Raw genomic sequence first — 26,490 nt, forward strand, 5'->3', positions numbered from 1 at the left:
TCTCCTGGCAGAGAAGAGTTACCCTGGCTGTCACCAGCACGTGTAAACGAAGTGGGTCTGCAGCCCTGGGAAGAGAAGCCTCGCAAACAGATGATAGCTGCGTTCCAGAGCAGCATTAGCACACCATAAAGCTGGTAGCCTGCCCATGGGCTGCCATCTGGGCTCCCTGTCCCTCAGTCCCATGCAAAGCCCGGTTATTTTTACTTCTGCCTTTATGCATGGGAGGTTATGCTGTCCCAGCTTTACTCCAGCTCTTCCTGGAAACTGTTGCCTGCTTAATGAAATGAAATTTCTGTCTGTACTTAGGGCACGTTGCTGGTGGTGGCTCTTCCTTCCACTAACTCAGCAGTGTGCAGCCATTCTAGCCTGTTTTGTGGTGGTGCTGCTTGACTTCAAGCCAAGACTGGTGCAGCAAACAGCGTCTGGATCAGACATGGATTTTTTTTAATACAGCGCGTGGGTCTCTCATGATCATTGCAAAAGAGTGAGGAAGTACTGGAGCAGGGAACTGCATTGAGAGTTGCATGTACAGCAAAGACCTAGAAGCAGCTGCCAGTCCTTATTGGAGTCTCACTGATATGTTTTCCCCTGGCTCATATCCATCCCCTTTTCTTCCCTCATCTCAGCATGGAATCATTTATTTTGTAAACAAAACAGAAAGGGCAGAAGTTTCAGACTATGTCATTCCCTGGAGTGAAGGCAAGTGCACCCAGGGACAGACTCAGGCTGCTTGTGAAGAGTCCTTTCAGGGAAGACAGATTGACAAGTCCCTTGTTTCCTTCTTCCTCTTTGGTGTAGAATGAAGGGAAGGTTGGTAAACAGTGATTGCACAGCATTCAAAATAAAGACTTCAGGCTACAAAATAAAAAGAAGTTAATCAAGGTCTCTACTTGGTTTTCCTCCTGCTAATGGGAAGGAGGAGCTGGATCTCTCTCTCTGTTCTTCACATCACTCTCTTTTTTGGGGTTTTTACTTGCAGAATTTTTCATTGTCCCTTTTAGGGACATGTGTGAAACCCCTAGGCCTATTGCAAGCACCTGGCATTAAATTGTGCAGCAATACACAGGCCATTATTGCACAGAGAAGGACAGGAACTAAATTAATTCCTATGCAATGGGGTAAAATTACTGCGAGGAAAGGAAGAACCCTGAGACATGAATACTTTTGGAATACTGTCATGCTGCAGAAGGATCAGTGTTCCTGAACTTTTCAGCACAAAGAAGGATGAAAAATGCTGTATGTAATCAACTAGCTTGAAATAAATTTTATAAACAGAGTGAGATAGCATTTAAGTTTTTGCATACTTCAGTTTTACACTCCTACATAATTAACACACAGCTGCCAACACTGTTTTTTCTTGTACAGGATGCATTTTCCAAATTAGTACGAAGTATAGAATATTCGGGTTTTTGTAACAGCAAAGATGTTTCATTCATTTAGAAGGTGGAACCACCAGAATTAAATCAGGGATGATGCATGGGTGGTTTTGGTACCATTTCTACTCAAATTTGTCACTTGCAGCAACAGGCAAAGTTTCCTGTGCTTGTCACGTCACTTTCGGAGTTAACAGAAAACTCACAAGCATCAGGGAGCACCAGAATTCAACAGCTGTGGAAGGGCCCAGCACCTCTGCCCTTTCTTTTCAGTTCAGGCAGGGAGATCAGCTACTGCATTTGGTAATTGCTAGGCTGAGGGCAGCTGAAATATACTCTGTTTCATGGTCTGTGTTCAGGCTCTTAAAAGGACATCAGACTTTGCAATTGTTGATCCAAGATCAGCCCCTGCTGGATTTGTGGTCTGCCAGAAACCTCCTGATCCAACAAATTCATGTTTCAGGGGCTATGGTGCCTGAGGAGCTTCCAGGCAAGGCAGAGCTGCACTGACTAACCCCAGAGAAGGCACAAGTTGCTTGTCCTGAGCTAGGGAGAAGAAAAAGGCAGTGAGAACACTGCCAGTCCTCAGCAGGGAGAGTGGGCTGGTCTTCACTGCAAGAATGGACATCCACGAATCAGAACTGCCCCCCTCCTTTCCTTCCCCAGCCATTCCAACTATTTAACTTCCAGAGGCTACCTCCACAAACAAAAATATGGGGGCCAGACCCTCTGGTGATATCCAGCATCCCTGGAAATGTTACCCCATCCCTGAAAGCATCCAAGGTCAGGTTGGATGGGGCCCTGAGCAACCTGAGCTAGCGGGTGGCCTTCCTGCCCATGGCAGGGGGTTGGAAGTAGATGATTTTTAAAGTCCTTTCCAACCCAAAACATTCTATCATTCTATAATTCTGTGATCTGTTTGGGATGGAAACCAAAGGGGATTCTGCAAGAGTCAAAACCATGAAAAAATAGGTTATCCAGTGACACGTTCTCAGTTTTGGCCAGAGCAGAAAGGAATTAGCAAGGTTTGAATGTACCAGACAAAGAGGAATGTTAGATTTCTCTTTGAAGTTTCCATGGACATTGTTGATAAATAATCACTAGTATTATTTCTCTTCCAGTAATTCAAAGATCAGCATGAACTGCATCTCAGTCCTGAGATGATTAAAAAAAAGACAGGTCTGGGCAGAGGTAACTCTTCTGTGCTTTCTACATTACACTTCAGCATTAAAAGTTATATAAAGTGGCAATACATTTTTTAGCAGAAAACCTGACTGGTTGTACAATTTTTTCTATCCTTTGTATCACAAAGAAAAAATCTATTTCAACAATTTATATGTATTTGAGTTATGAAATGTTATATGTAAAGATGGTAGAAACATATTTGAAACAGAACGGGGGTCATGATTAAATGGTTAACTTATTTCCTAAATGAATGAGAAAGGAAACAGGGTGCTGCAACCTTTTGCTCTCACTTCCTCATGAGAGAAGACGTAGAGGCTGTCCCAGAGAGAGTGGGGCTGTTGTGCACACACATCTCGGGCAGCCATGGGGAACTGGGTGGAGAATGAAGGACTGTCCATCTTTGTCATTGTAAGTACAATTTTTATTGTGATTTGTGTATAGTAAAAAGTTCTGCAGAAAGCTGTGCTAAGCAGTTCTCACTGTACCACTGAGAGATGCACCTGATTATGCTGAAACTGGGGCAGCAAGTGCAGGGAAATGCTTCAAGGGAATAATTTTTAAGGAGCTCTCTGGTATCTCAGTTGATGTAGGTTTCATTGTTAACTGAGAAATGATCATGTATTAACTTTGATTTGTTAGAAATATTTTAGTTAAACGAAACAAATAACTTTAAAACTCACTTAACTATATGCACTTCAACAGAGAAAGCAGTTAAGACCCCTTCTTGCACTTTTAGGAACAAAAGTGTGTGTTTTTATATATATAAAAACTTTATACTGAAAGCATTTCGTTTACTGAAAGCAAACGTTTATACTGAAAGCAAAGTGTCTTGACGGTATAAAATATTTATTAATGTCAGATTCAAGAATTTAGAGCAGAGATTCATGAATCCTTCATTAAGACAACTAGTATTTGAATGGAATTTGTTTACAGCTTTCATAGAGGGGCTGTGAAAATAGGTTAGATTAACTCTGAGCAAGATTTAAAAGTGTGGAAAATCCCAGGTGCATTTACAAGTGCTACGGAGTAAGCAGGGCAGTCCTCCTTGGAGAAAACTGAGTTTATGTTCTAGTGTTTTCTTTTTATCACTTCACAGTGTGATACAAGGGCTATAGGTATACCTATATACATATACGCATATACATATATGTATTGAAAACATAACACCAAAATGTAAGAGCAGTTCATGTATCGTGGCTGCGTGTTGTTAGTAGATGTAAATATTGAGAGGAAGAAAAAGAAGGCATAGAATTTGCATGCTTGTGGTGACTGAAATGTGAGCATCTTTAGTCCAATAACTATTCCTGCTGCTGTGTACTTGTGTATTAACTCGTAATTTAGGAACATAACCCCATAGCTGTGGCACTTCAGTGCTTTGAAAGGGAGTGACAGTGTTTGCTGTCACCTTCAGTGACTTGAGGAAGTTGAAACTACCAAGAGGTGAATTCTGGCTTTTTCTTTTTTTTTTTCCCCCCCACCAGAACTGAAATATTAAAATAATTAAGTAAGAGGCCTTTATTTTGTTCAATAAGGAATTTGGTTTTTGAACCTCAAAGCTGTAACAAGGTCAGGGAATAGGGAAGGAAACTAACTGAGATACCGGTAAAGAAACCAGATAAAAGGAGAGATCACTGGAAACCTTACCCAAGGGTTCTGCTTTGGCCTCTACATCTTTACTGCACATGAGCAGGCACAGAGCTGTCCAGTGCTTGGCAGAAACAGGAAGACACCATTTCTACTGATGTACCTCAAGCACTTAATCCTGAGATGAGCTTGGTGTTTTAATGAGGACTGGGGGATTTCCTGAATACTGCCTTACCCTGATGGAAATCCCTTCATTTCCCAGTATTTAGTTACATTTTAAAGTTCTGAAATAATCCCAAGTTTTTTTTCCAATGTCATTTGTGCTAAAGAACTAGCAAAATGTATGGGTTAGGAGGGGCAAGGGACTGTAATGTCACATTTCCTGGGGTATCTCCCTGTTCTCAGACTTTATCTCTGTTTTCATGCGCCACTTAGTATACTTAGACTGAGTGTGCAGTGACACAGAGTTGTTTCAAAATGGGATGTGAAATCAGCCAACCAGCTCCAGGAGGGCAAATATCCAGATTCACTATGATCTTTTTGGCTAGATGGACTTGTAGCTGCCTAAGAGTTAATAAACTCTTTCCCTAAAAAAACCTGCACCACAGGATGTGTTAAATGTGAGAAAATTATCTTCTTGAATTCAGCCTTATGTGTAATTTAGCCCATCTAAATTTAGATCTCAAGCTTCTTTGTCACAGCTTCCAAGTCTTCCTCTCACATAGGTTAATGTGCCTGTGGAGCTGCCATTTGGAAGAGTCCCTAACCTTCAGTGGTATTTGGAGGTTTAATTAAATTAAACACTTGTAATATGACAGTCCTGACAGCACCATGTCTAAACTCCTTGACCTATGAAAATATTTCAGCTGCACATTGCTGTATTTTGCTCTATTGCCACTCCTGTACCCTGTGTTCACATATCAGAGCCCATTTACACCCGAAAGATTTCTATCACCCCTGCTGAAAACTTTATATCCTGCAGTACAGCTCTCTGTGCAAACAGCAGCACAGGGAACTACTGACTCTTACCTGAACTGTGTAAATTCAGATGGATTATTTCTAAGAACAAACTGTAAGCTTCCTGTTTAATTCTCTTTCAGCTTGTGTGGCTGGGCTTGAATGTCTTCCTCTTTTGGTGGTACTATCTTGTGTATGATGTCCCACCAAAATTCTTCTACACCAGGGTGCTCCTTGGCGTAAGTACATTATTATTTTGTCATAGACAGGACACACAGCAGTTTTGAATAGTTTTAGTTGATCAAAACTAGATCTAGTGGCTGGAGCAGCAGGCTCATGTAGGAGTTAGAAGCCACATGCAAACTGAATGCAGACAGATGTCCAGTGTTTCTGAACATAAAGCTGGTGCACAAAATAGAGAGATCTCATTCTAAAGATGTTTTCACTTAACTATTATGCTCCTGATAATTAAAGTAAGCATTAATTGTGGCTGCTTTATTAAGCAAAATATGAATAAAATATTGCCATTGAACTGCTGTGCAATCATTTTCCCTTACAATTATTTTTCAGAGCGTGAATAATTTATAAAGATATTGGCTCTGAAAAGCAATCATCATACATATATTCATCAAGCATGTGAGTGGTAGTCAAATAGTGAAGTGATCCTGGATCCTGGGCTACTCCATATAATCCAACTGGTTAATGCAGCGTTATGTGTCCTACTACAAACTTGCTTCCAAAGCTACCACGGGTCATGACCAAATGACAGGGAAAATTAACTTGTTCACATATTTTAAAATCCTGATCACAGACATAAAAATCAGCCTAAGCTTCAGATTACAGAGCACAGCATTTTGCCAAAGATTTGCAAAGCCGTGGTTTAATCCTACAAAGCATGAAATCCCATTCTACATATGGCTTCTGGTCTGTGGATCAAATCCTGTCCTTTGCAATCATGGTGCAGTTGCCTTTGAAGTCACAGAGACTTGTGCTTGGATAAGTAGACCCCAAACAGCTGTGGTCTAAAACCTAAAAGGGTCTCCATGCAAGGAGAGCAAACATTATTTTTCCTTCTCTTCATTGCTTTTGGATTAATATGGTCATTATTCCTTCATTTCAAACAGTTCAAAAATCTTAAATAATTCAGGGTGTAAAGACCAATATTAAGGAGACAGATTCCTGAAAGCTGAAGCAATGAATTTTTGTAGACTCCTTTACTGACAGAGAACTTAACCCACTTCCCTTATAAGCTGTCCATCTACCATAACCCCACCAAACTGAAACCACAGACTTTCTTTACAGCCTTGGGACACAAAACCCTACTAATGGCTTAGATTTGCACCTGTGTTTGACTGTTGATTGCCAGAGCTTTTTATACAACCATATTACTTCAAAACCGAAAACAGAAGGTGTCTGTCTGTCTGCAGGAGTGTGTTCTGCCTGCACGTGTGTTTCTGACTTGATCAGAGCATTGTTCCATTGAACACTCACGGTGTTAATGTGAACTCTAGATCTCACACTCTTTACAAGTTGCAATATAATACATAAATGAAGTCTGTGCCCATCCACGCCCTGAATAATGTCTTAGGTGATGCATTTAATAACAGCATCTCTCTAATTACAGCGTGCTCTGGCTCTTGCAAGGGCCCCTGCAGCCTGCCTGAATTTCAATTGCATGCTGATTCTGCTGCCAGTATGTCGAAACCTGCTCTCCTTCCTCAGAGGATCAAGTGCGGTAAGATGAAGAAAGAATTTCAAAATTTAGAAAGATAATAACCTAAACAGCCTTGCAAATATACCGAGAAACTTTGTCCAACTTCCCCAAATATACCATATTTTGAGGATGTCCTCTTATAAGGAGCAGATAAGCCTGGAGCTGTGAGCAAGATGGAGGTCTAATGCCCATGGGGTATCTAGAGCTCTTTTGAGTGTTCAGCTTTGAATTAGTCTCCTTTGAGTCCTCCCTTTTTTGCTGCCTCCTGGGCATGGTCCTGCCCTGGATGCAAAGTCTGTCTTTTGGCTGGCAGCAGCTGTTGGTGCTCACCCACATCCACCCTGTTTGTCACTGATGCTACACCAACTTAGGGAAATATTAGCCCCTGTCTAATACTGTCCCTGCCCAGCTCCGTGGGATCCCGCGTGCTCCCACAGACGCACGGGTGGGTTCAGTGCTGCAGTCGGCAGCAAAGAGTCCAGAAGGGCATTTGGGTGCGTTCTGCCAGGAGCATTTATTGCTGCTACATTGTCAAAGGCTGCAGAGGCAAACACCAACATGATCCCAAAACTCACAGTTTTATCTGGGGGCAAGGAAAAGGCCGGACTAGGAAACAGGGTCCAATGGGGAACTCTGGGGGAATGACGAGGGGGGTAGAGGCTGACAGGCAACAGGGGAATTCAAACTGGGATAGATTAATGTAACAGAACAATGCATCCTGGGAGAAGCCATTTTGGTCACCCTAACATGAAGTGGTTCTTGTGGTACTGGGGACTTGTCTTACTGAGAACTCTCTGTCCCTTGTAATGTATGTTCACTGGCCACCACACCTGTCTGCTGTCTTTGCATGCTCAGGTTTTAAGGTAAATGTAGCCTTTTATAGACTTTCAAAATGGGACATTTTTTCAGTTGGCTCATAAATTACATTCTTTCTTGTCTGAATTGCATTTCTATTTAGGATGAAATAGTTCGCAGGCCTTTTGACTTTTTCTAGCTCCCAAATGCGGATGGGTATACACAGCACTGGGGAACTGACATTAAGAAAAGGACAACTGATTCTAAGTGACAGCTGGAGAGGCTTCCTATGATAGTACTGATTGTATCACACTGCCAAAATCTAAATTTCTGGCTATTACAGCAGAAATAATGCAGACAATGCAGGCCATGGTCCAGTGAAAAAGCAATATTCTCCTCAAGTTCATGAATTGCCTTTCCAAATGTATAATGATTCCTCCTTTCTTTTGGGACGCTTTAACATAAACACGATCAACAAAACCAGTTCCCAGAAGTTGCTTTTCATCTCTAAACCCAGTATAAACTCTTTAATGCAAATGAGACAGCCTGTGGGGGCTGAAAAAGCAGACCAGAAGAGGAAGTGATAAAATAGATGCAGTGTTTCAAGTGTCCTTCATAAGGGAAGAAAGTGGGATATGAAGCAATAAGAAAATAACCAGAGACAAAAGAGGCTGCACTTCCATCTAGTACATACATCCTCACAATGAGTGTGGCTGAATAAATGAGATGTGTCTGCCACATTAAACTCTTAAATTACATTTAGGAGCAAGGCCAGTGCTCTAGGCTTTCTAAGGAATAACACTTAGAAATATAAAGTTGGAACTACATGTCAGGCTTTCAGTCTTTTCCTATACTCCTTCAGATCCTGGGATGCTACAAAAGCAGACAACCAAACCCTCCATGTACGTAAAAGGAAAAAGGATAGTAAATAAAGCTGTAGGGTTAAAGTTGTTATTCCCCTGCCCTAAGGAATACTGCAGCTAGTATCAGCCAAAATTCAGAGCTGACTCCTCTGGCTGCAGAAGTCAATAATGAACATAAATTTAGAAAGAATTAATGTTGCTATGGATGAATGCAACTGGAAAATAATTATGAGTTCTTGATCATACAAGGCATTTTTGAGATTTCGCAGGGTCTTCTGAAGTCAAAGTGGTGGAAGAGCTCAAGATACATCTGGAGACATTACTGGAAGGCTAAAACCTGGTTTTGAGGTGTTGAGAATTGTACTCCAGCTGGGACTTTATGCTACTTGTAGATTGCTTCTCTCCTAATATCTGTAGTTTAACTTTTCTAACCCAGACCTTGGGGAAGCTGTCCCTCTTGGTATTCAAGCTACAGAGTCAGTCCTTCTGCCTTGGGCACAGTGGTAGAGTCACTCAGGCTACACCCAGCATCAAAGTGAGTCCCAGACAGGGAGACACAGTTCCACTCCTGCTGCCTGCTGGCAGCACACTCTCCTGCTGACAGCTGGGAGTGAGGAAGCAAAGGGCTCTGAGGGTGAGCAAGGAGGGCAGGGAGTGGCATAAAACAGGACTCTGGTGTTTGTTTAGCTTCAGTTGCTTTTCTGCAGTAAAGCTACACCTCAGGAAGGATGTAATTTTAGGTCTTAAGCAAAACACACACAGTCCAGTGAGCCACTGGCAGCGGTAGCACAGTGGTGGCCTTAGCACAGGGGCACAGGTGCTTGTGCTTGTTGTGCTGTTGTCTCTAATTAGCTGTGTTCTGAAGGTAACAGCTGTAAGGGTCTATAAGAAAAATCATTTAAATGTCAAATAACTTATTGGAAGAGTGGTGACCTTCCCAACATTGTCATTGGGGTCAAGAAGAGGAAAGAATTGTTCAAACACAGTGTTCAACAGGAATGTACTGAAAAATCTTGCGCTCTCCATCCTGCCACCCAGAAATCATATGTTACAAAGTTATTTGGTTTTAATTGAAAGAATAGCTGTGCTGTCTTTGTGTGCCCATCATTGCTGTATTTATCACTGTTGTTAATGAGCCTCACGACTGAAGGCAGCAGGAGCCCTCTGCCATTGCTTGGCATCCGCTTCTTACACAGATCAAGGTGGCTTTTGCCAGGGAGTCAAGCACTGCCTCACTGTGCTACATTTTATTCTACAATCTTTTTTACTGTCTCTCAATAGATGTGATACAAAAAGGCCAAATTTCTCCTGGTTGTTGTTGTGGTCTGAAGTCATTGTGGCAGCCCCAGAGTGTTTGCCTCTTCTGAGGAAATATTTGTGGTAGTTTGCACAGTGTCTTCTTCCCTTATCCACTCAGGAAACGCAATGCAAACATACAACACATGACAGTCATGCCTTCTACTGAGTGGAGACAGCAAACGGCAGCTTTACAGGAACTTAAAGTCCTAGGAAAACTCCCAGTGATGGCAGCACAATTCAGATGGGGCCTGTTAGGAACTTCTCATCATTAGTAATGAAAATATCATTCTGTTTTTCTTGAGAACCAATTTCTTTGGTTTGTATCTGCAGAGATTTTTGCTGTTTCTTTTTGGGTAACACCAAAACCAAGTTGTAAGTGAATGCCTGGGAAATATACCCTGTATTTTGGGGAAGGTATGCCTTCATATCACCGCCATAGGTGACTAACACATTTGGGGTGGGAGCTCCCTGAGACAGTTACACCCAAACTTTGCAGCCTGTTTCTAGATTGTGAACCACAATAGGAGCCTGATGCTACCAAAGCAGTCACTCTGACATGTCAGACTGTGATCCCTCCTTCTGTATGTAATGCGCAATTTAAAACAGACAAAATGCATTCCTTTGTCCTACTGGATGTTAAATTTTTTCTCATTATCAAATACTTTGTTTCAGTGGGACACATTAAAACGTCATATGTAATTCCTGTTTTCTGAAAGACAGGAGACAGCCATACCTATCTGTCTATATTTAGGAATTCTAGATCTTTCCTAGCAATGCCAGCAATTGTTGTGCTCAGTGCCTTTGTTTTTGTCCATGCATTTAAAAAGTGTGCATAGACAACACAAATAGTCTTCAGATACCTTTTTTCTTCAAACCCAAAGTGCTGCTCCACCCGTATCAGACGACAGCTGGACAGAAACCTCACCTTTCACAAAATGGTGGCCTGGATGATCGCCCTTCACACTGGTTGGTACTCTAATGTTTCTTTGTTTATTGCTTTCTTTGGTATTTACATGGAATCCAGGTGAGATTCAAGTTATTAAGGATATGGGAAGAAGCCTGATTTCATTAAAGGAGTCAGCATGTGCCAAGGCTTAAATCAGCTTCCAAACATGTGCTAACTGGCAGAGAGCAAAAGATTAAACCAGAAAAAATACTTTTATTTTGAACCGTCAGTACCATTTATAACAGTTTAATAAAAGGTGTTTAGCAGTGCCCTGAGAACCAGATACCCTGGATTTAATTCTTGTTTAGACTTATTTCTTATCTGGCATGTCTGAAACAAATAATAGAAATTATTTTTAAAAAGGGATATAAAAAACTTGGACCTGTTTTGAAGGTAAGTATCTGCTTATAGAAGGTGGTTCAAATTTTGAAAAGCACTGTACAGCTTTACCCTGCAAAAACTTGTAGTGGAATTAGTGTGAACCCCTCAGCTGGTTTAGATTTTTGGATGCATTCAGCTCAGCAAGAATATTACAAATGATTGTTAGCAAAACTGCAAAACAAAGCAGCACTAACAAATGTGACCCCAAAGAAATCCAGATTCACTTCTCAGCTCTTCTACAGCAGTCCTGGATGAGAATGATCATGACAAGTAATTTAAGCCATTCCATGCTTCAGTTTCCCATTTGTTAGGGTACTACTGCTGGAATTGTTGAAAGCCTTTGTTGAACAAAAATATGCTGGAAATTTCCCTTTACTTCTTTCCCTCCACCATCCAAAGACTGTAAAAGTCAGGTGTCAAAACTTTAATAGTAAAACACATCAGTGATTTGAAATTGTGATGAAGAGGGCAAGAGCAGCAAAGCTCTTAAGCTGCAGTTGACAAATGTGACAAAGTTTCAAATGTTACCCAAAACCACCAAGTACTTGTGGTCAGTGCTGATTATTCCTTTCCTGTCACTCCTAGCAATTCACACCATTGCACACTTATTCAACGTCGAGTGGAGTGTGCAAGCTCGTGTGGAAGAGAAAGACACTCTGGCAGCTGTGCTTTCTGGCCTTGGAGACAAACCAAATGAAAGCTATGTCAACTTTTTTAGACAAACTATTGGGGTAAGTGACATCAGACTCTGAAGAGTCATATTAGACCATTTGAGCAGAGTGCCTCTGGGTTTGGGTTTGGGGCATCTTGCAGAAAAACCTTGTAGAATCCATTCTTCTATATTTGCCAGTCACATACTTGCTGAACTTTGGTAATACTTTAAACTTTTTCAGCTGAGGATTGCAAAGTAGTTTTAAAACATTATATAAAAACATACCTTGTAAAGCAGTGTTCTGACTTAGACAGACATGGCACTCAGAAAGGTGCACAGAAATCAAGACTAAAGTTTTGAAGCTGGACAGCTTAAGCTCTGGTCAGTGGGGAAAAAGAAGAGAAGGGACTTGCTTACTCCTCAGAAGAGCACTGAGCATCCAAACTCTGCATGAGTTATGAATCCCACTGCTGTGCAACACCAGAGAAAATGGAGAGTTTTCATTTAGCTCCCAAAATATGAATGTAGGACTCCAGTTCTTAACACCAGAGCTGTGCAAATGTATTCATCTTCCCCAAACGTGTCCTGCTGAGCCATGGCAGAGTAAGAAACCATGTTTGGTGTGTTAATTCATGAAAAGCCCTTTCTCTCTACTTCCAATTACCTTAGTAAAGGTAAATCTGCAGTGCAACAAAAATGAAGTGGGATTTTGGCATCAGATGACTTAAAAATTTATAACAAGGTAAAGGATTTGGTGAGTGGTGGTTCAACTGGCTCTGCTTTGGTGCAACCGCTTCCTTAGACCAACGTGTGCAATTATTTCACAGAACCCCATTGGGGGCCTATATGTGGCTTTCACATACTTGGCTGGCATCACTGGGGTTGTCATCACACTGGCTCTCATCCTCATCATCACCTCATCCACCAAAACTATCCGGAGGTCATATTTTGAAGTCTTTTGGTACACCCACCATCTCTTTGTCATCTTCTTTATTGGCCTCGTCATCCACGGTGCTGGGTAAGTATTTGCATGTATCACTAAATATCTGATAACTACTGAATCTTTATTTAAAGCCCCCTGCACACATGAGTGTGGGGACTTCTGTCACTGAGCAGTGGTTGTTTTTGCTGGGAGTGATGGGCCAATACAGGCTCTGAGAGTCAAGAGGCTTTCACTGATATGTGCAACAAGATGTCCACATGCAGGAGGTTTTATGTGACTCTGACACACCTAAGCTCTCTGGCACTCAACTTCTTCTGATATCTTAATTGTAAAGCTCTTTTCCAAGGTTTCTCTTTCTATTTGTTTCTTTACCTTTCTCTCCTAAAAGGAATTGCATCACACACATGTGTGTAAGAGGATCTCAGTATAAGAACTACATGGAGTCTAGAAAACTCTAGTAATATAGATTTATGTTTCAGGTTTGGATGAAATTCTAATATCAGCAGCATTTAAGAATAGATTTTTAGCTGTTTCCACTTGGATATAGGCATTTGTAAGGTTTTCTAATTTTCAAATGCCAAACAAATTTTTCTGCTGTTGCCTCATTCCATATCTTCTTCTGAAAGAGCTGAAAAGGCTAATGAAACAGTTTTAGCTCTACAAACACAATTTTATCACTTAGAAAAGTGAACTTTAGATCCACTTCATAAAACCGAAGACCAGATGAATAAAGGAAAAAGACTCAAGTATCCAAGCTACATTGCAATAGTTCATAATTACACTACATTGTCCATTTTAAAGGAAATTCTTCATGCAATAGAAAGTGTGCTTTAAAAATGCCCAGCAAAAATGGCTATTCAAAACCACTTCCTTTCAGTCCATTAGTGCTATAAAAAAGACAGAAATGAGAATAAAACAGGAAGAACAAAAATAGAAGGCAGATCGGAATCACCCCCAGCATATTTGTCCATTCCAATTTTCATAACAAGGAGAGGGTTTGAGCAAAACCTGTGGAAGGAAAAGAGCAAGAGGTTCATGTTTTCTGAAGCAAATATTGTATAGTTACTGACACAATGTCCAAACTTGCCAGTAGTTACTGCACAATGCTATCAGAAAGCAAGTATTGCTCTTCCTAGAGGTCAGTGAAGGGCATGTATTTCATAAAAGTTGACTTCATTTACTTTGATGTTCACTGTACTCCCACCATTTTAATTGTACTGGAATGAAAAGGCAAGAGTTTGAGCAGCAGTGGTTGTCAGCGAAGTTCAGCTATCCTTTGGAAGCAGATAAACATAGGAATATTCTCATCTGTAGAGGGAAGGATGCTTTCTGGCTGTGAACTCAGTGACCTCACTTATTTGGCCTTTAAGGCAATAATGACATTTTGAGTTCAGAGAAAATACACTGAGAAATATGAGATGAACTTGTTACACTCATGGAAGGCATCTCAGGTGTGCAAAGATGGGTATCATGGAATGAGTATGACCTGACAATCTCAAAGTAACATGTTAGGAAGAGGCATAAATGCAGGTTTGTCTCAGGGGAGAGAAGGCTCTCACACATATGTATCTATACAAACACACATCTGTGTATACACAGAAAGCTGAGCCAAAGGTTATTGATAGCATCAAAGGGGCAGATTCAAGAAAGATAGAGAGGGACTATCTACAAGGGAACAGGGGGGAATGGCTTCAAACTGAGAGTAGGTTTAGATCAGATATTAGGAAGAAATTCTTTACTGTGAGGGTGATGAGGCACTGGAACAGGTTGCCCAGTGAAGTTGTGGATGCTCCATCCCTGGTAGTGTTCAAGGCCAGTTTCATGGGGCTCTGAGCATCCCAGTCTAGTGGAAGGTGTACCTGCCCATGGCAGGGGGGATGGAACTGGATGATCTTTAAGGTCCCTTCCAACCAAAGCCAATCTTTGATTTGATTTGATTTTTTGCCTGTACAATAATTCTTGTCTGTTACAAGCTGTTACAGCACTTCCGTAACACTGATGGTTTTTGTGCATGAGCTGTGTCACAGACAAATATCCCAAATTTCCCATCATAGTAAATGTAAAGAGAGAGTACAGAGGTGCAGTTCACTCTGTTTTTAAGTTAAAGAAAAACTTTCAGCCAAAGAAGAAGTAATTATAATGTTATACTGCTGAGAGCTTAATTACAGTACTAGAAAGAGCATCTACACTGACTAATAAGGGGAAATAAGCTTTTCTTTTCTCTTGTACAGGGTACTGACATTGTCAAACCTTGAACAGACCATAGAGCAAGGCAAAAAAAACCCCAGGGCCCCTTTCCCTTAAGCAATGGGGTGGGCAGTGGAGGAAATGGACTCCTCCTGTTCCCATAACTCATCCCAGAGGCGGCTCAGCTGAACCCCTTGTCATTAGTGGGGAAGTGAACTGTAACTGCTGACGTTCCTGCAAATTGCAACTCGTGATGCCCCTGGGACAGTCTCACTGCTTCCCTTTATTTTTCAGACAGGATATTAATCAAACATTTAATGAAGAAGAGGTTCATTAGTAATATTTATGAGCAATATGTTATCTCTCAACACTATGCAGAGGTTTTCTAATAGTCATCTGAAAAATCTGTCGCATGGAGCTAGGTATGCATATGGCTTAGATACCATGGGGGGTTTTTTAAAATATCAGAAATGTAGTCTAGTCCACCGAAACTGAGCTAGAAAAACAGAAAGAGAAGTCGTGGGGAGAAGATATCACAGAACCATATTGGCATGAAACTGAACAGCCTGATCAGAAGCAGACTGTTTCTAGGGAAAATTCAGCAGATCGTAACCTGAATTCTTCTACTAAGATCCTGAGGTTGACAGAACTCCAGAGAGAGGCAGGAAATAGTGAACAAGACCCTTGAAACTGAAACTACCTCTCGGCACCAGGTCTGCCACTGGAAATAAATCTGTATTGGATCAGTCAGGATTCTTTATAAGAAAACAAACAACAACAACCAAAAAAAAAAACCCAACCAAAAAACCCCAACCAAGTAAGAATTTAGAGGCCAGGTAATCAGCTGATGCAAGCTGGTATAGCTGCAATAGCTGCTTTGTGTCAAAAGCATCTGTGTTCATTCATACCACCTGAAAAGCTGCTCCACAGCATTAGAGGAAGGGCCAAAGGAAGAATGTATGTTGGAAAGGGATCTCCAAATTTCTGAAATAAACAGCAGAAAAAATCTTTTCAGTGGTCAATAGGAAATTGATTACTTGTCCATTCCAGGTTTTGGTTTTTGGTGGTTTTGTTTGGTGTTCGTTTGGGTTTTTTTTTGGTCGAGGTTTTTTTTTAATTGAAGAAAAAGGCAGGATAACTCAGAAAAGATTGAAGCTTTCTAATTGTGACCACATCCTGAAAGTGGTAATGGATGTAACTCTCAGTTCCTCGCCTAATCTTGAAATGAGGATTTTATCCCACAAACTTCCCTCCCCATTTTTATTTCTTTCATGGTAACTTTGTGGGTGGATTAAAGCGGTAAAGCTGCATGAAAGCTGTAGCACTGCAGAAGCTGACAACTCCATATAAGCAGAGTAGTACATAAATAGAATAACAATAAGGAACAGATACTTTCATTTTAATTTCATTGCCTTAATGATCTTTACTTTTTTTCCAGTCGTATTGTACGGGGACAGACAGCTGAAAGTCTGGCTGAACATAACCCAGAGATTTGCTACAAGAACTTCAGTCACTGGGGGAAGAATGGGGCTTGCCCAATCCCCCAGTTTTCAGGGAATCCTCCTATGGTAAGAAAACAGCTGTCTTGAGTGTAAATCCAATTGAAAATGTTTACAGTTTGCTCTTCTTTTTCTTAAATAATACATGCAATTGCAGAGAAAAACAGCCATGTAACCCTCAGCACTCTTCAGTGGCAGCTTTCTTTACATGTAGCAATAGATTTTGACACAATGGATTATAACCAGAAATGGACTCCAGACGGACAGCACACTTTCAGTGTGCTGTAAAATAAACACAATTAACAGATAAAGCAAAAGAGCAATTGGTATCTGAGAAATGCTTATCCAAAAAGTAAACTGCTTCTGGGGATATCTAAAAGTTCTATAATTCTCATAATAAGTAGTTTAACATTATTAATGGACTGATGATCATTAACAGAAAATAACACCCTGGAAATGTGAAATTGAAGCTTCAGTTTTTATTGACTAACTAGGCTGGTTTTTCTTTCACATTTCAGACTGATCTGTTAACAAAACCCACATCTTTTACTGCAGTAATACAGACCTGAGTCAATAATAAATTAAGAATTTTACTCCACATTTCACTTATTTACATTCACTTTTAGATAGAGACAAAATTGTTTACAGGAAAATACCTTGCTGTAACTCTAGTAGAAACTTAAAGTCCAGCTGCAACTCTCAATGGAGAAAGAAATTCCCTCTCTGACCAGAATTTTGAAGGTGTCATGTGTCTTAAGGATTCCCTCATCTGATTAATAAAGAACATGGATTACTTGAGCTTCGCCTCTGCTTATAGATTTTCCAGGATTTGATTTGATCTAAGTTGCCATGTCGTCTAGCAGAAGATGTCCCTGTCCACAGCAGGGGGGGTTGGAACTAGATGATCTTTGAGATACCTTCCAACCCAAACTGTTCCATGATTCTATGATCTTCATCACCTGACTTATTCTCTTCTGCCTACAGACGTGGAAGTGGGTGGTAGGTCCCATGTTTCTGTACCTGTGTGAGCGGCTGGTGCGGTTTTGGAGGTCACAGCAGAAGGTTGTTATCACAAAGGTAAGTGCTGATGCTACACTTAATACCAAGCAAAGCATCACCTTCTTTCCCAAAGGGTGCAGCAAAGCCAGAGGTTCCTACACAACAAAGTTATCAGTGAAAGGAATGTTCTGACATCTGAAAGTAGCCTCTAAAAATGAGCAAGAGGAGGAAGTTAGCTAAGGCACAGGACTGAATCTTAGGAAAGAAATGAATTTTCTTTGTATTGGGTGAAAAATTCCACAATGCAGAAATTTCACAGACCTGAGACTAATTTAAGGCCCAGAACCAATGACCCCTGAAAATGAGTTAGAGGATGTTTATTTTACTCATCCAAATCTAACGTGGAGCTTCCATTCTCCATGGTGTGTTCTGAAATTCTGACAGCCGAATTAGCACAGCACTAACTTCAGACATATGAAAACTATCCTGGCCTTTCCCAGTGTAATTTCCTCACATGGCACTGTGCTCCATCCTAGGACACACCCTGTTCAAATCACGGCAGCATTTGGAGGATGATATCAGATGTCTCTACCACACTCTGTAATGGTGCTGACACATTGGAAGGCTCCTAAATATTAGTGTGCTTTTGGTACTTTTACCAAAATATCCTGTGATATTCTACACTATATTTCTGTGGTGTCTATTTAGTGCCCTGTTGGCAGAAAATTTCCTTCACAATCCTAAACACCACTATTAATACCTAAATTATCAGACAGAGAGACTTGATTCTCCCTCTTGCAAATCTCTTTTGAAAAATGAAAATAATTTTGGCAGAAAACTTTAGGATTAAAAATTACAGTGACAGAATTACTGGTCTTGCTTCTATAATATTGTTTCTATTTATTCTTGGCTAAAGAATAGCCAAGGTCCCACCCAACTATAACCAGAAAACATCTGTTTTCAGTGGTACTACCTATCTGTGTGCCTATCTGTGGGATAGCCCTACGTTTTTGCCCCTATGTTTATAGTCAGGTCCATTAACACTGTGCTCTGTGCCATGTGTAAGGTCCAGCTGGAATTAACAGTGTGCACACATGGATCTGGTGATGTGTTACAAGATGTGCCAGCCTGGCCTGTTCCCTTTGGAGTGACTGAAGTGTGGTGTGAAAAAATACTTCAGCCAAAACATCAGCATTCTCTTCAGGCTTTCATCTGCCTGTCAGGTGCTGTTCCTCCCTCTCAGTTCTGCTAGGAAGAAAATTTTACCAGCTTTCCTTGCTCTCATAGCAGAGGATGATGTTAGTGATGGTGGATATAGATACATCAGTGAGATATACCAGTGATTAGTGAAAACAGACGTTTTCTTTTCTCTTTTTTCCCCCTTGCCTTTCTCACTGTAGGTGGTCATTCATCCCTTCAAGACAATTGAGCTCCAGATGATGAAAAAGGGCTTCAAGATGGAGGTTGGACAATACATTTTTGTCAAATGTCCAGCAGTGTCTAAACTGGAATGGCATCCATTTACATTGACTTCTGCTCCAGAAGAGGATTACTTCAGCATTCATGTCCGTATCGTAGGAGACTGGACAGAGGGCTTGTTCAATGCCTGTGGGTGTGATAAACAAGAATTCCAGGAGGCATGGAAGTTACCCAAGTAGGTACAAAGAGTCTCCATGGTAAAATCAACAAACACCTATGACAGTTTAAATTTTGCTCAACCAATTTGATGGCACCAGTGATACAAACCTTAAATGGTGACACAGATTTGGGTCTTTACAGCTCTTTCTATCAACTCTTCGCCTCTTTACAGCTTTTTCTATAAACTCCACCTCTCCTGTTGCTGACTAGTATTCAGTCCAAATATGCATTGCAGCAGACAAATCCCTTTTTTACTGGTATTTTACATGGTGTTAATAAATATTCATTATTGATTTAATAAGCATACTTTCAATTCCAGGATAGCTGTGGATGGCCCCTTTGGAACAGCAAGTGAGGACGTGTTCAGTTATGAAACTGTGATGCTGGTTGGAGCTGGAATAGGGGTCACCCCCTTTGCATCTGTTCTCAAGTCTGTCTGGTACAAATACTGCCATGATGCCACCAACCTAAAGCTCAAGAAGGTATTGTGTCCTCTTTCCCAGAACCCCTGCAGCTGTTCAAGGTCCAAGGGCCTAAATCAAAGCAGGCACTGCAAAGGTGATCTGGCTCCAGGCATGCATGAGTCCTAAAAGAAAGAAGAGTCCATTTGCCTCTCAAGGTTAGCAGGAGGAAAGCAGGAGGATCTAAAGCAAAAACATAACGAAAGAAGAAATAGCCTACAAGCCAAATTACACATGCTAATCCTGACTGTGGCCCTGGGGATTTCCAGTTGCAGTGGAAATAGTGTTCATCTACTTGAGAAACACAAAGTTCAAGGCGCTAATACAGCCTGGGCAAATATTGCATTCCTTCTGCCAGCACAGAGAGAAAGGCTTCTCATCAGTGGAAGAGCAATGGAAGCATCCTCCTCTCCCCTCCTGCCCCTGGAAACTCCCTGTGCAGAGATGTGGGGTCACACTTTGCAGTTATGGTCAAATTCAGGGAACAGAACTGGTTTTGTTACCTACTTTATCTTGCCTGCCAGCAGACAGAAAGCGAGTTCACTTCTAGATCATTTATTTATGTCCTAACAAACTGTTTTACAAGGAGGTAAGTGGGGAAATGTTGCAAACTAAAAATGTGAAGATAAATAGAAAGCTATTTCCTTGTTCTTGCAGTCAGTCATTCAGCTTTATAACCCTCCCAGCATCAAAATTCCTGAGTAGCTTCAATACCATCCTATCCATCTACTGAAGTGTTCAGAACATTTTCTACAAGAACTCTATAACCCTCATTCTGTCAGCATACATAAACCCGGGAAACATAAGTGCCTGTGTCCCCTGACAGTTTATTCTTGTCTCTTCCAGATTTATTTTTACTGGCTTTGCAGGGACACTCATGCCTTTGAATGGTTTGCTGATCTCTTGCAATCTCTGGAGGCTCAAATGCAGGAGAGGAATAATGCAGACTTTCTGAGCTATAACATCTGCCTTACAGGCTGGGATGAAACTCAGGTAACCACATAGTGCAGGATATCACTGCCATAAAACTGGAGTTAATGCTAGCAAATCTGTTTTCATAACTATTCAAATGATATTTTATCCTGGGCATCCATCTGGCTCTCAGAGTTTTGAATGCAGACAGGTGTTATCCATCAGAAGTTACGTGGGATCCGCTGTTCATGTGCACTGACTTCCTTTCTGCTTTACTCTGGCTGTGCTCTGTGGGAGGCAGGCTTTGTTCACAGGAGCAACCTCAGCTGCCCATGCACATGTCTCTAAAACAGTTGGTGCTGCCTAAAGCATGTAATTAAGAGCTTTAGGGAGCAGGGAAGCCAATGCACAAAGTTTGAGCAATAGCAGCATATTTGTTTCAGGACTCATGAGTTCTCTGTCTGGTTCTGTGCTGGCCAGTTGCTGTGGGCGCGCAGAGGAGCAGACACTTGAGAATGTGTGATTGAGTCAGGAAAGGCTCTCACTCTGTTACTTTTAGTGATGTTTTATACCACTTTTCTCTCACCATTGCAAAATTCACCATGTGCCCAAAGTGCTATAGCTCAGCTAGGGACAGGGAGGGGGAGCAGCAAGGAAGCTATCACATATGCAATATCAAAAAAGCAGAAAGCAAAGAAGAAAAGACCCACAATTTTTCCTTAGGGATAAAGTTACCTGTAATTTTTTTTGTCTCATGCAAAAGGGCTGCAGAACTCTGCAAGGCCTGAATTTATGCCTTTAACCACATCTTCTCTTTCTGGCTTTACTTGACTTAGCTGGTCTACCTGGAAGTTACACAGGCAAGACCTGCTGATATGGATCAAACCTCCCAGAGAACAAACTGGCAGGACTTAATTATGGTCAAGGAAGTAGTGTTATTGTATCTGAAAGGAAAGGGTTTTTTTCAATTTGCAGCCCTATTTTGGAGTTCTTAGACTAAACCAGTTCATTGCAAAAAACTCCCACAATTAATTGCTGGGTTCAATGTTTCGTAGCTTTAACTCTTGAGGTCACCCAATGTGGAGAGAAGGAAGGGGTAGACACTGATAGTCAGGATTTTATCAATCTTAGCTTTCCTTGCAAAACACCGTAAATTCCACAATCTCGTCAGGGAAACAATCCAATGAGTATTGACCTCATTATTATTTTTTAACAAGAACACAATGCTGCTGTATTTAACTGTCCTTTGTGCTTCTTTTCCCACAGGCCACTCACTTCGTAGTGCATCATGAAGAAGAGAAGGATGTGATTACAGGACTGAAACAGAAAACCTTGTATGGAAGACCTAACTGGGAAAACGAGTTCAAAACGATTGCGGGGAAGCATCCTGGGTAAACCTGTGCAAATTTATAGTGTCTGTGGACTTCCTGTATTTAATGGTTGTACAGCACAATCTTGCTCCTTTAGCTGATAAAATTTGAGGCGCATTTTTTTTTTCTACCTACCTCCAGGTGTCTTCTATTCTTTTTTTGGCCATGGACATGATCTATGATCTTGACCAAATTTTTTTGACCTACAATTTTTTAAAAAATCGTTTCTTTTTCACAAGATACTTCTTGGAGTGTCTAATTACTAGCAGAATATTTAGAAAAAACTAACCCTAACCTTCCAGCTGAAGTAGATAGGAATACCCAAAACCACTTTTTACCTCTAAAAACCAAATCTGAATATGGATGACCTTTAGCTAACCACCCAAAATTTGTAGGAAAAACCAGAACAGCTCCTCTCAAGAATTTGTGCCATAAGCTGTTTGAAGCTCTATTTCTTTGATTCAGTGGGGTCAATAAACTTTTCTTCACTGACTTAGGCTGAGATTTAGCCCAGCATTTATTTTAGAAGCAGCAATAAGTTTTAAGGGGTTATAAGGTTTAAGGGGTAGACATCCAGTTCTACTTCAGTTCCTGTAATTGTGAAAAAAACTTTCATCTATAGAACATAAAAATTATTTACATGGAGAATATCCAGCTGCTCCGTGCCTAGTTTCTGACCCTATTTTCATTTTCTTAACAGCTCCAGAATAGGTGTTTTTCTCTGTGGCCCTGAGGGCCTGGCTGACACACTCAACAAGCAGAGCATCAGCAACTCAGAAGCTGACCCACGAGGAGTACACTTCATTTTTAACAAAGAAAATTTCTAGCTCCCAAGCACGTGGGAGTCGTTAAATGCAAGGTCTAAAGACTGACTCTGTCTGTTTGGAGTCTGGGAAGGACAGCCCAGCTCGTAAATTTCAGCTACACTTAACGCAAGTCCCTTTGCTTCTTGGGAATTATTTTGGCTCTGTGGTAGAGTAAAAGAGTCAAGTTTTACCTTAGGGAAGTTTTCACTGCCCTTTGTGTGCTGGCTATTTAGTAGAAATCTGTTTTCTTTGTCTGTGTGAGGGGATTTACCCTCAATTAACTGCCTTTATCCTCCTATTATTCACCATGACTGCTAAGAGTGGAGGCTGCCGTGTGCTTTGGGGAGCCAATTCACACTCATAAAGCTTAGTGCTATTAAACAATAAAGCATTCTAGCATAAAGCTTGCTATTAGGAGACAGCTTATCCTGGCTGCAGCCAGCCCCTGGAACAAGGGAAGTTGGAAAAGGGTGACTGGGAAAGTTAGTTCCTTACAAGAGGAAAACTTTGCGCACCAGCACCTTCCAGGCTTCCAACATAAGCCTCAAACTTCCTCTGCAAGAGAGAACTGCAACATGCAGCTGAGAAGAAGTTGCTTCTCCTCGGGAAAGTGGAGAACTGAAAAGGAACCCCCTGGGCTTCCGAGAGCCACCCCAGCTGCAGAGGGAGGACAAGGACGGATTCAATCCAAGTCCCGCACCTGGCGTGTGAGTCATTGCTCGGCTGCTTTGAACACCCTCGGTTTCACATCTTCAGGCACACGGTGGAGCGGGGATCCATACAAGAAGAGGTTTTGTGTTTTCAAGATTGCCATTTCTTACTTTCAAGGCTGAAACAAGCTGCTGCTGAATGATTTAACGGGTATTTTCTGAAGCACTTGTAAATGCAAGCAGTGCCTTTGGCCCTATTGCTCAGCTGCTCCTCTTTGATGCTGAAACAGGCTCTGAGAAAGCAATGGTCAATTTATTCACAGTTATGAAACAGCTGTGAGTAAAGTTTCTCATGTGCACAAGACTCCCATACACAGCACAGGGCTTCCGTGTGTACACTACAGGTAGCAGGTTCTCAAAAACAAACAGAAAAAGGGAACAAAAACTTTTAATACTGGCAAGAGGGGGGGGGGGGGGAAGTATTAAAAGCAGCAGCATAGGAAAAAAAATTGAAAATGCAAGTGCAAAAAGCCTTGAAAAAGACACAGTTTAGTATACCATGTCTCCTGTTTGTCCCAGCTGCCTGCTTAGTGACTTTTAAACTCCACAGCCAAGCCCTGCATTAGCTCCTGCACAGCACAAGACATTCTTGGTAGGTTTTTGCAGCCACAGAAGAAAGGCTGATTCTCCTTCTGCAATTTCAGGCAAGCTTGTGCAGCCATCTGTTTGCATGCAGCATATTTTACACCTCAGCTTGCCAGACAGGATGTGTTCTCCCTTTAGAGCATTTTAAAATGTTATCCAGGCTCTGAATGCTACTTCAGAAAGCCTACCAGTTCCTATTTATTAATATCAGTTATCGACGAATGTTGGCAAAGATCAACTCTTGGTGGGAATTTTACAGTTCTTTCCCTCAGAATGGCCATATTCAAATCCAAGTAATTCTGTCTGAAACACACCTATTGAGTCAGAATGGAACATATGTATAGTCAAAAAAACTTCTGTGGAGTGAAAAATATCGCTGCTGAAATATATTAAGGGTCTCATCCTGTGCAAAGAGCACTGAAATATCTGCCCTTGATTTTAATGGAATTGTGATCAGGCTTTTATAATCGTAGAAAGTGGGCAAAGAGGAATTGCAAGAGGTCACATGGAGACAGCATGTTTATCATCAGAGTGTTGGAGGAGTGTACTTTAATTCACCATTAATTTTCTAAATATTGCCATGTTTATTCTTAAAACAACAGGGATCTTACATTAGTCAGTTGCAGTGATGTTCTCTGACCAGCTGCAAACTTGTACCAGGGCTTGTCACCTTGAACTCAGAGAATGTAATTCTGTGTTTATTAATAAATCATTGTCTTCCTAAAACATATGAAAGAATAAGTGAGAGTCTTTCAGTTTCTTTCAAAAGTTTGTTATATTAAATCCTGCTAAAATAGCAAGCCATGCATAATCAGTCATGATCTGAATATGAATATTTTCTTAAATCTAGGGTGCAAGAGCACAACAGACAGCACTGAAATGCAAATATAAGAAACAAACTAGTTTGAGTCCTAAGGGTAGTGGGCTACAGGTGAGCTGCAAGGACAGTCCTTTTTTGTGGCCAAATGCCACTGCTTGCAATCTGACCATTGCTATCAGCTTGGCTTTTGGCTGAAAAATTCCTGCTTCTGTGTATTTGGGGGTTTTCTCTCAGAGATGGGGAAAGGGTCACTTTCACAATAAACTGGTACTTTTGCTGTCAAGTTGCTGATTCCAAAGGGCTGCCCTGGGAAGAAGGAGTGGCCTCTCACCTTTGTTTGAGGCACTACACATGGTACTCAGCAGCTTTGTCAAGGCTATCAGGCACCAGGACCCTGCTGCAGTAGCACCAGCAAGGTTTTCTAAAAGTCAGGGCTGTCTCAGACTTGCTCTGTGAACCACTGAGAGAAGCAGCACAAGAGGGGTGGCACTGGATGGTTGAAAGCAGGACTTGAGGGAGCTCCATATTTCATTGAAGAGGGTCAATTGCCACCACAAAATTCTGCCTTCTGTCTTTACTAAGCTCCCTATTTGTTGGGAGCCAAAGTAAATGAGATAATGTGCTTGCTCTGGCAGCAAGCTTTCACACACTGTTGAACTTACACTCTACTTGAGTTTACAAAGTGGATTGAAGTCTGATCTCTGCTTCAGTTCCAAAAAATTAGCTACTCAAACGACAAATTTTTCTTTTTTCTGCTGAGGGCAAGAAAAGCCAGTTTTGGATTATTAAAATAACTGTTTCAGCTAATGGAAGCAATTATGGGTTCAATTCAAAGTAACGGGATAGAAAAGTTGGTGTCACTTACGGCCTCAGCCTGGGATGTTTTCCTTCCCTTCTTATATAATTTTTCTCTGTCTTCCCTTGTGTAGTCATATGAAATAAGCAGTTAATTCACCGGTATTCTCACTCTCCAATCCACTGTAGTTAGTCTTACATTTAAAGACTGTGGCCCTCTAGGGTGCCGGGCAGCTCTGGCTCCCAATGGCTTCATCTTGACTTTGGAAACTGGAAGGGGGATTTGGAGAGGACATGGAACTGGGCCATACTCAGATAATGTATTCAAGCAAGAACTTGATATGTCTGGGTCTCATCTAGCCCCACTTCTCTCTGCTCCCTACTTGCAAAATGTTAATATGGGCAAATGAAATCCAAGTTTTCCTAAGTTTTAACCTACAATAAAAGTGCTACTGTGCTTGGTGGGACACCATCCCATTTGAAAAAGAGACCTTCCTCTTTGAAGTCTTGTAAGACCTTCCCTGCTAGGTGGGGATTTTCTGCCTTTCCATTCTCACATGGTGGGTTAAACCAAATTAGAAACAGAAAAAAAAAAAAAAACCAACAAAAAGCTGCCTATGAAACACAACATGTTTTTGAACAAAATGAAATAATATTAGGGTCTCATTATGGCACTTTTTCTGAGGATCCTGCTCTTTTTTGGAGTACTCTTAGCAAGTTAATGTTGACTGCTTATATTTTTTCATCTTTCAATGAGTTCTTTGTAGAATTCAGAGCCAAGTGTCCGAACACATAGTTATATATGCTCAAAGGAATTTAGGAGCATACATTAAGATGCTACAGCTGTAAGGGTTGGCAGGATCAAGATCCTCATGCCTGACTCTGTAAAACAGCATCAGTTACACAGACACAAGCAACAGTATTTACTTGTCATGAACCAGACGTTCACTTTTGCATTTGATACAGATGTTAACAACCTACTGGTCTCATTTACATTCACTACACACAAACCAGCC

General features: G+C 41.2%; 1 protein-coding gene across 1 annotated transcript; it reads left to right on the forward strand.

Annotated features, from left to right (window-relative positions):
• The first annotated feature begins 2,884 nt into the window (after window positions 1-2,884).
• LOC125318304 (cytochrome b-245 heavy chain) lies at window positions 2,885-24,962 on the forward strand. The gene is made up of 13 exons (XM_048288905.1): window positions 2,885-2,966; window positions 5,243-5,338; window positions 6,724-6,834; window positions 10,652-10,736; window positions 11,683-11,828; window positions 12,577-12,767; window positions 16,318-16,447; window positions 17,363-17,455; window positions 18,778-19,031; window positions 19,335-19,497; window positions 20,323-20,469; window positions 21,655-21,779; window positions 22,459-24,962. Exons 1-13 carry the CDS (start codon window positions 2,922-2,924, stop codon window positions 22,583-22,585), a joined length of 1,713 nt encoding a protein of 570 aa, XP_048144862.1. The 5' UTR covers window positions 2,885-2,921; the 3' UTR covers window positions 22,586-24,962.
• The last annotated feature ends 1,528 nt before the right edge of the window (window positions 24,963-26,490 follow it).

Source organism: Corvus hawaiiensis, chromosome 2, assembly GCF_020740725.1.
Source record: "Corvus hawaiiensis isolate bCorHaw1 chromosome 2, bCorHaw1.pri.cur, whole genome shotgun sequence".
Taxonomy (NCBI): Eukaryota; Metazoa; Chordata; class Aves; order Passeriformes; family Corvidae; genus Corvus; species Corvus hawaiiensis.

Bases quoted from the DNA above. Each gene is read 5' to 3' on its own strand.
- LOC125318304 (XM_048288905.1), top strand. From the start codon at position 2,922: ATGGGGAACTGGGTGGAGAATGAAGGACTGTCCATCTTTGTCATT. The intron at 2,967-5,242 runs GTAAGTACAATT...ATTCTCTTTCAG, and splicing joins GACTGTCCATCTTTGTCATT to CTTGTGTGGCTGGGCTTGAA. The intron at 19,498-20,322 runs GTATTGTGTCCT...TGTCTCTTCCAG, and splicing joins CCAACCTAAAGCTCAAGAAG to ATTTATTTTTACTGGCTTTG.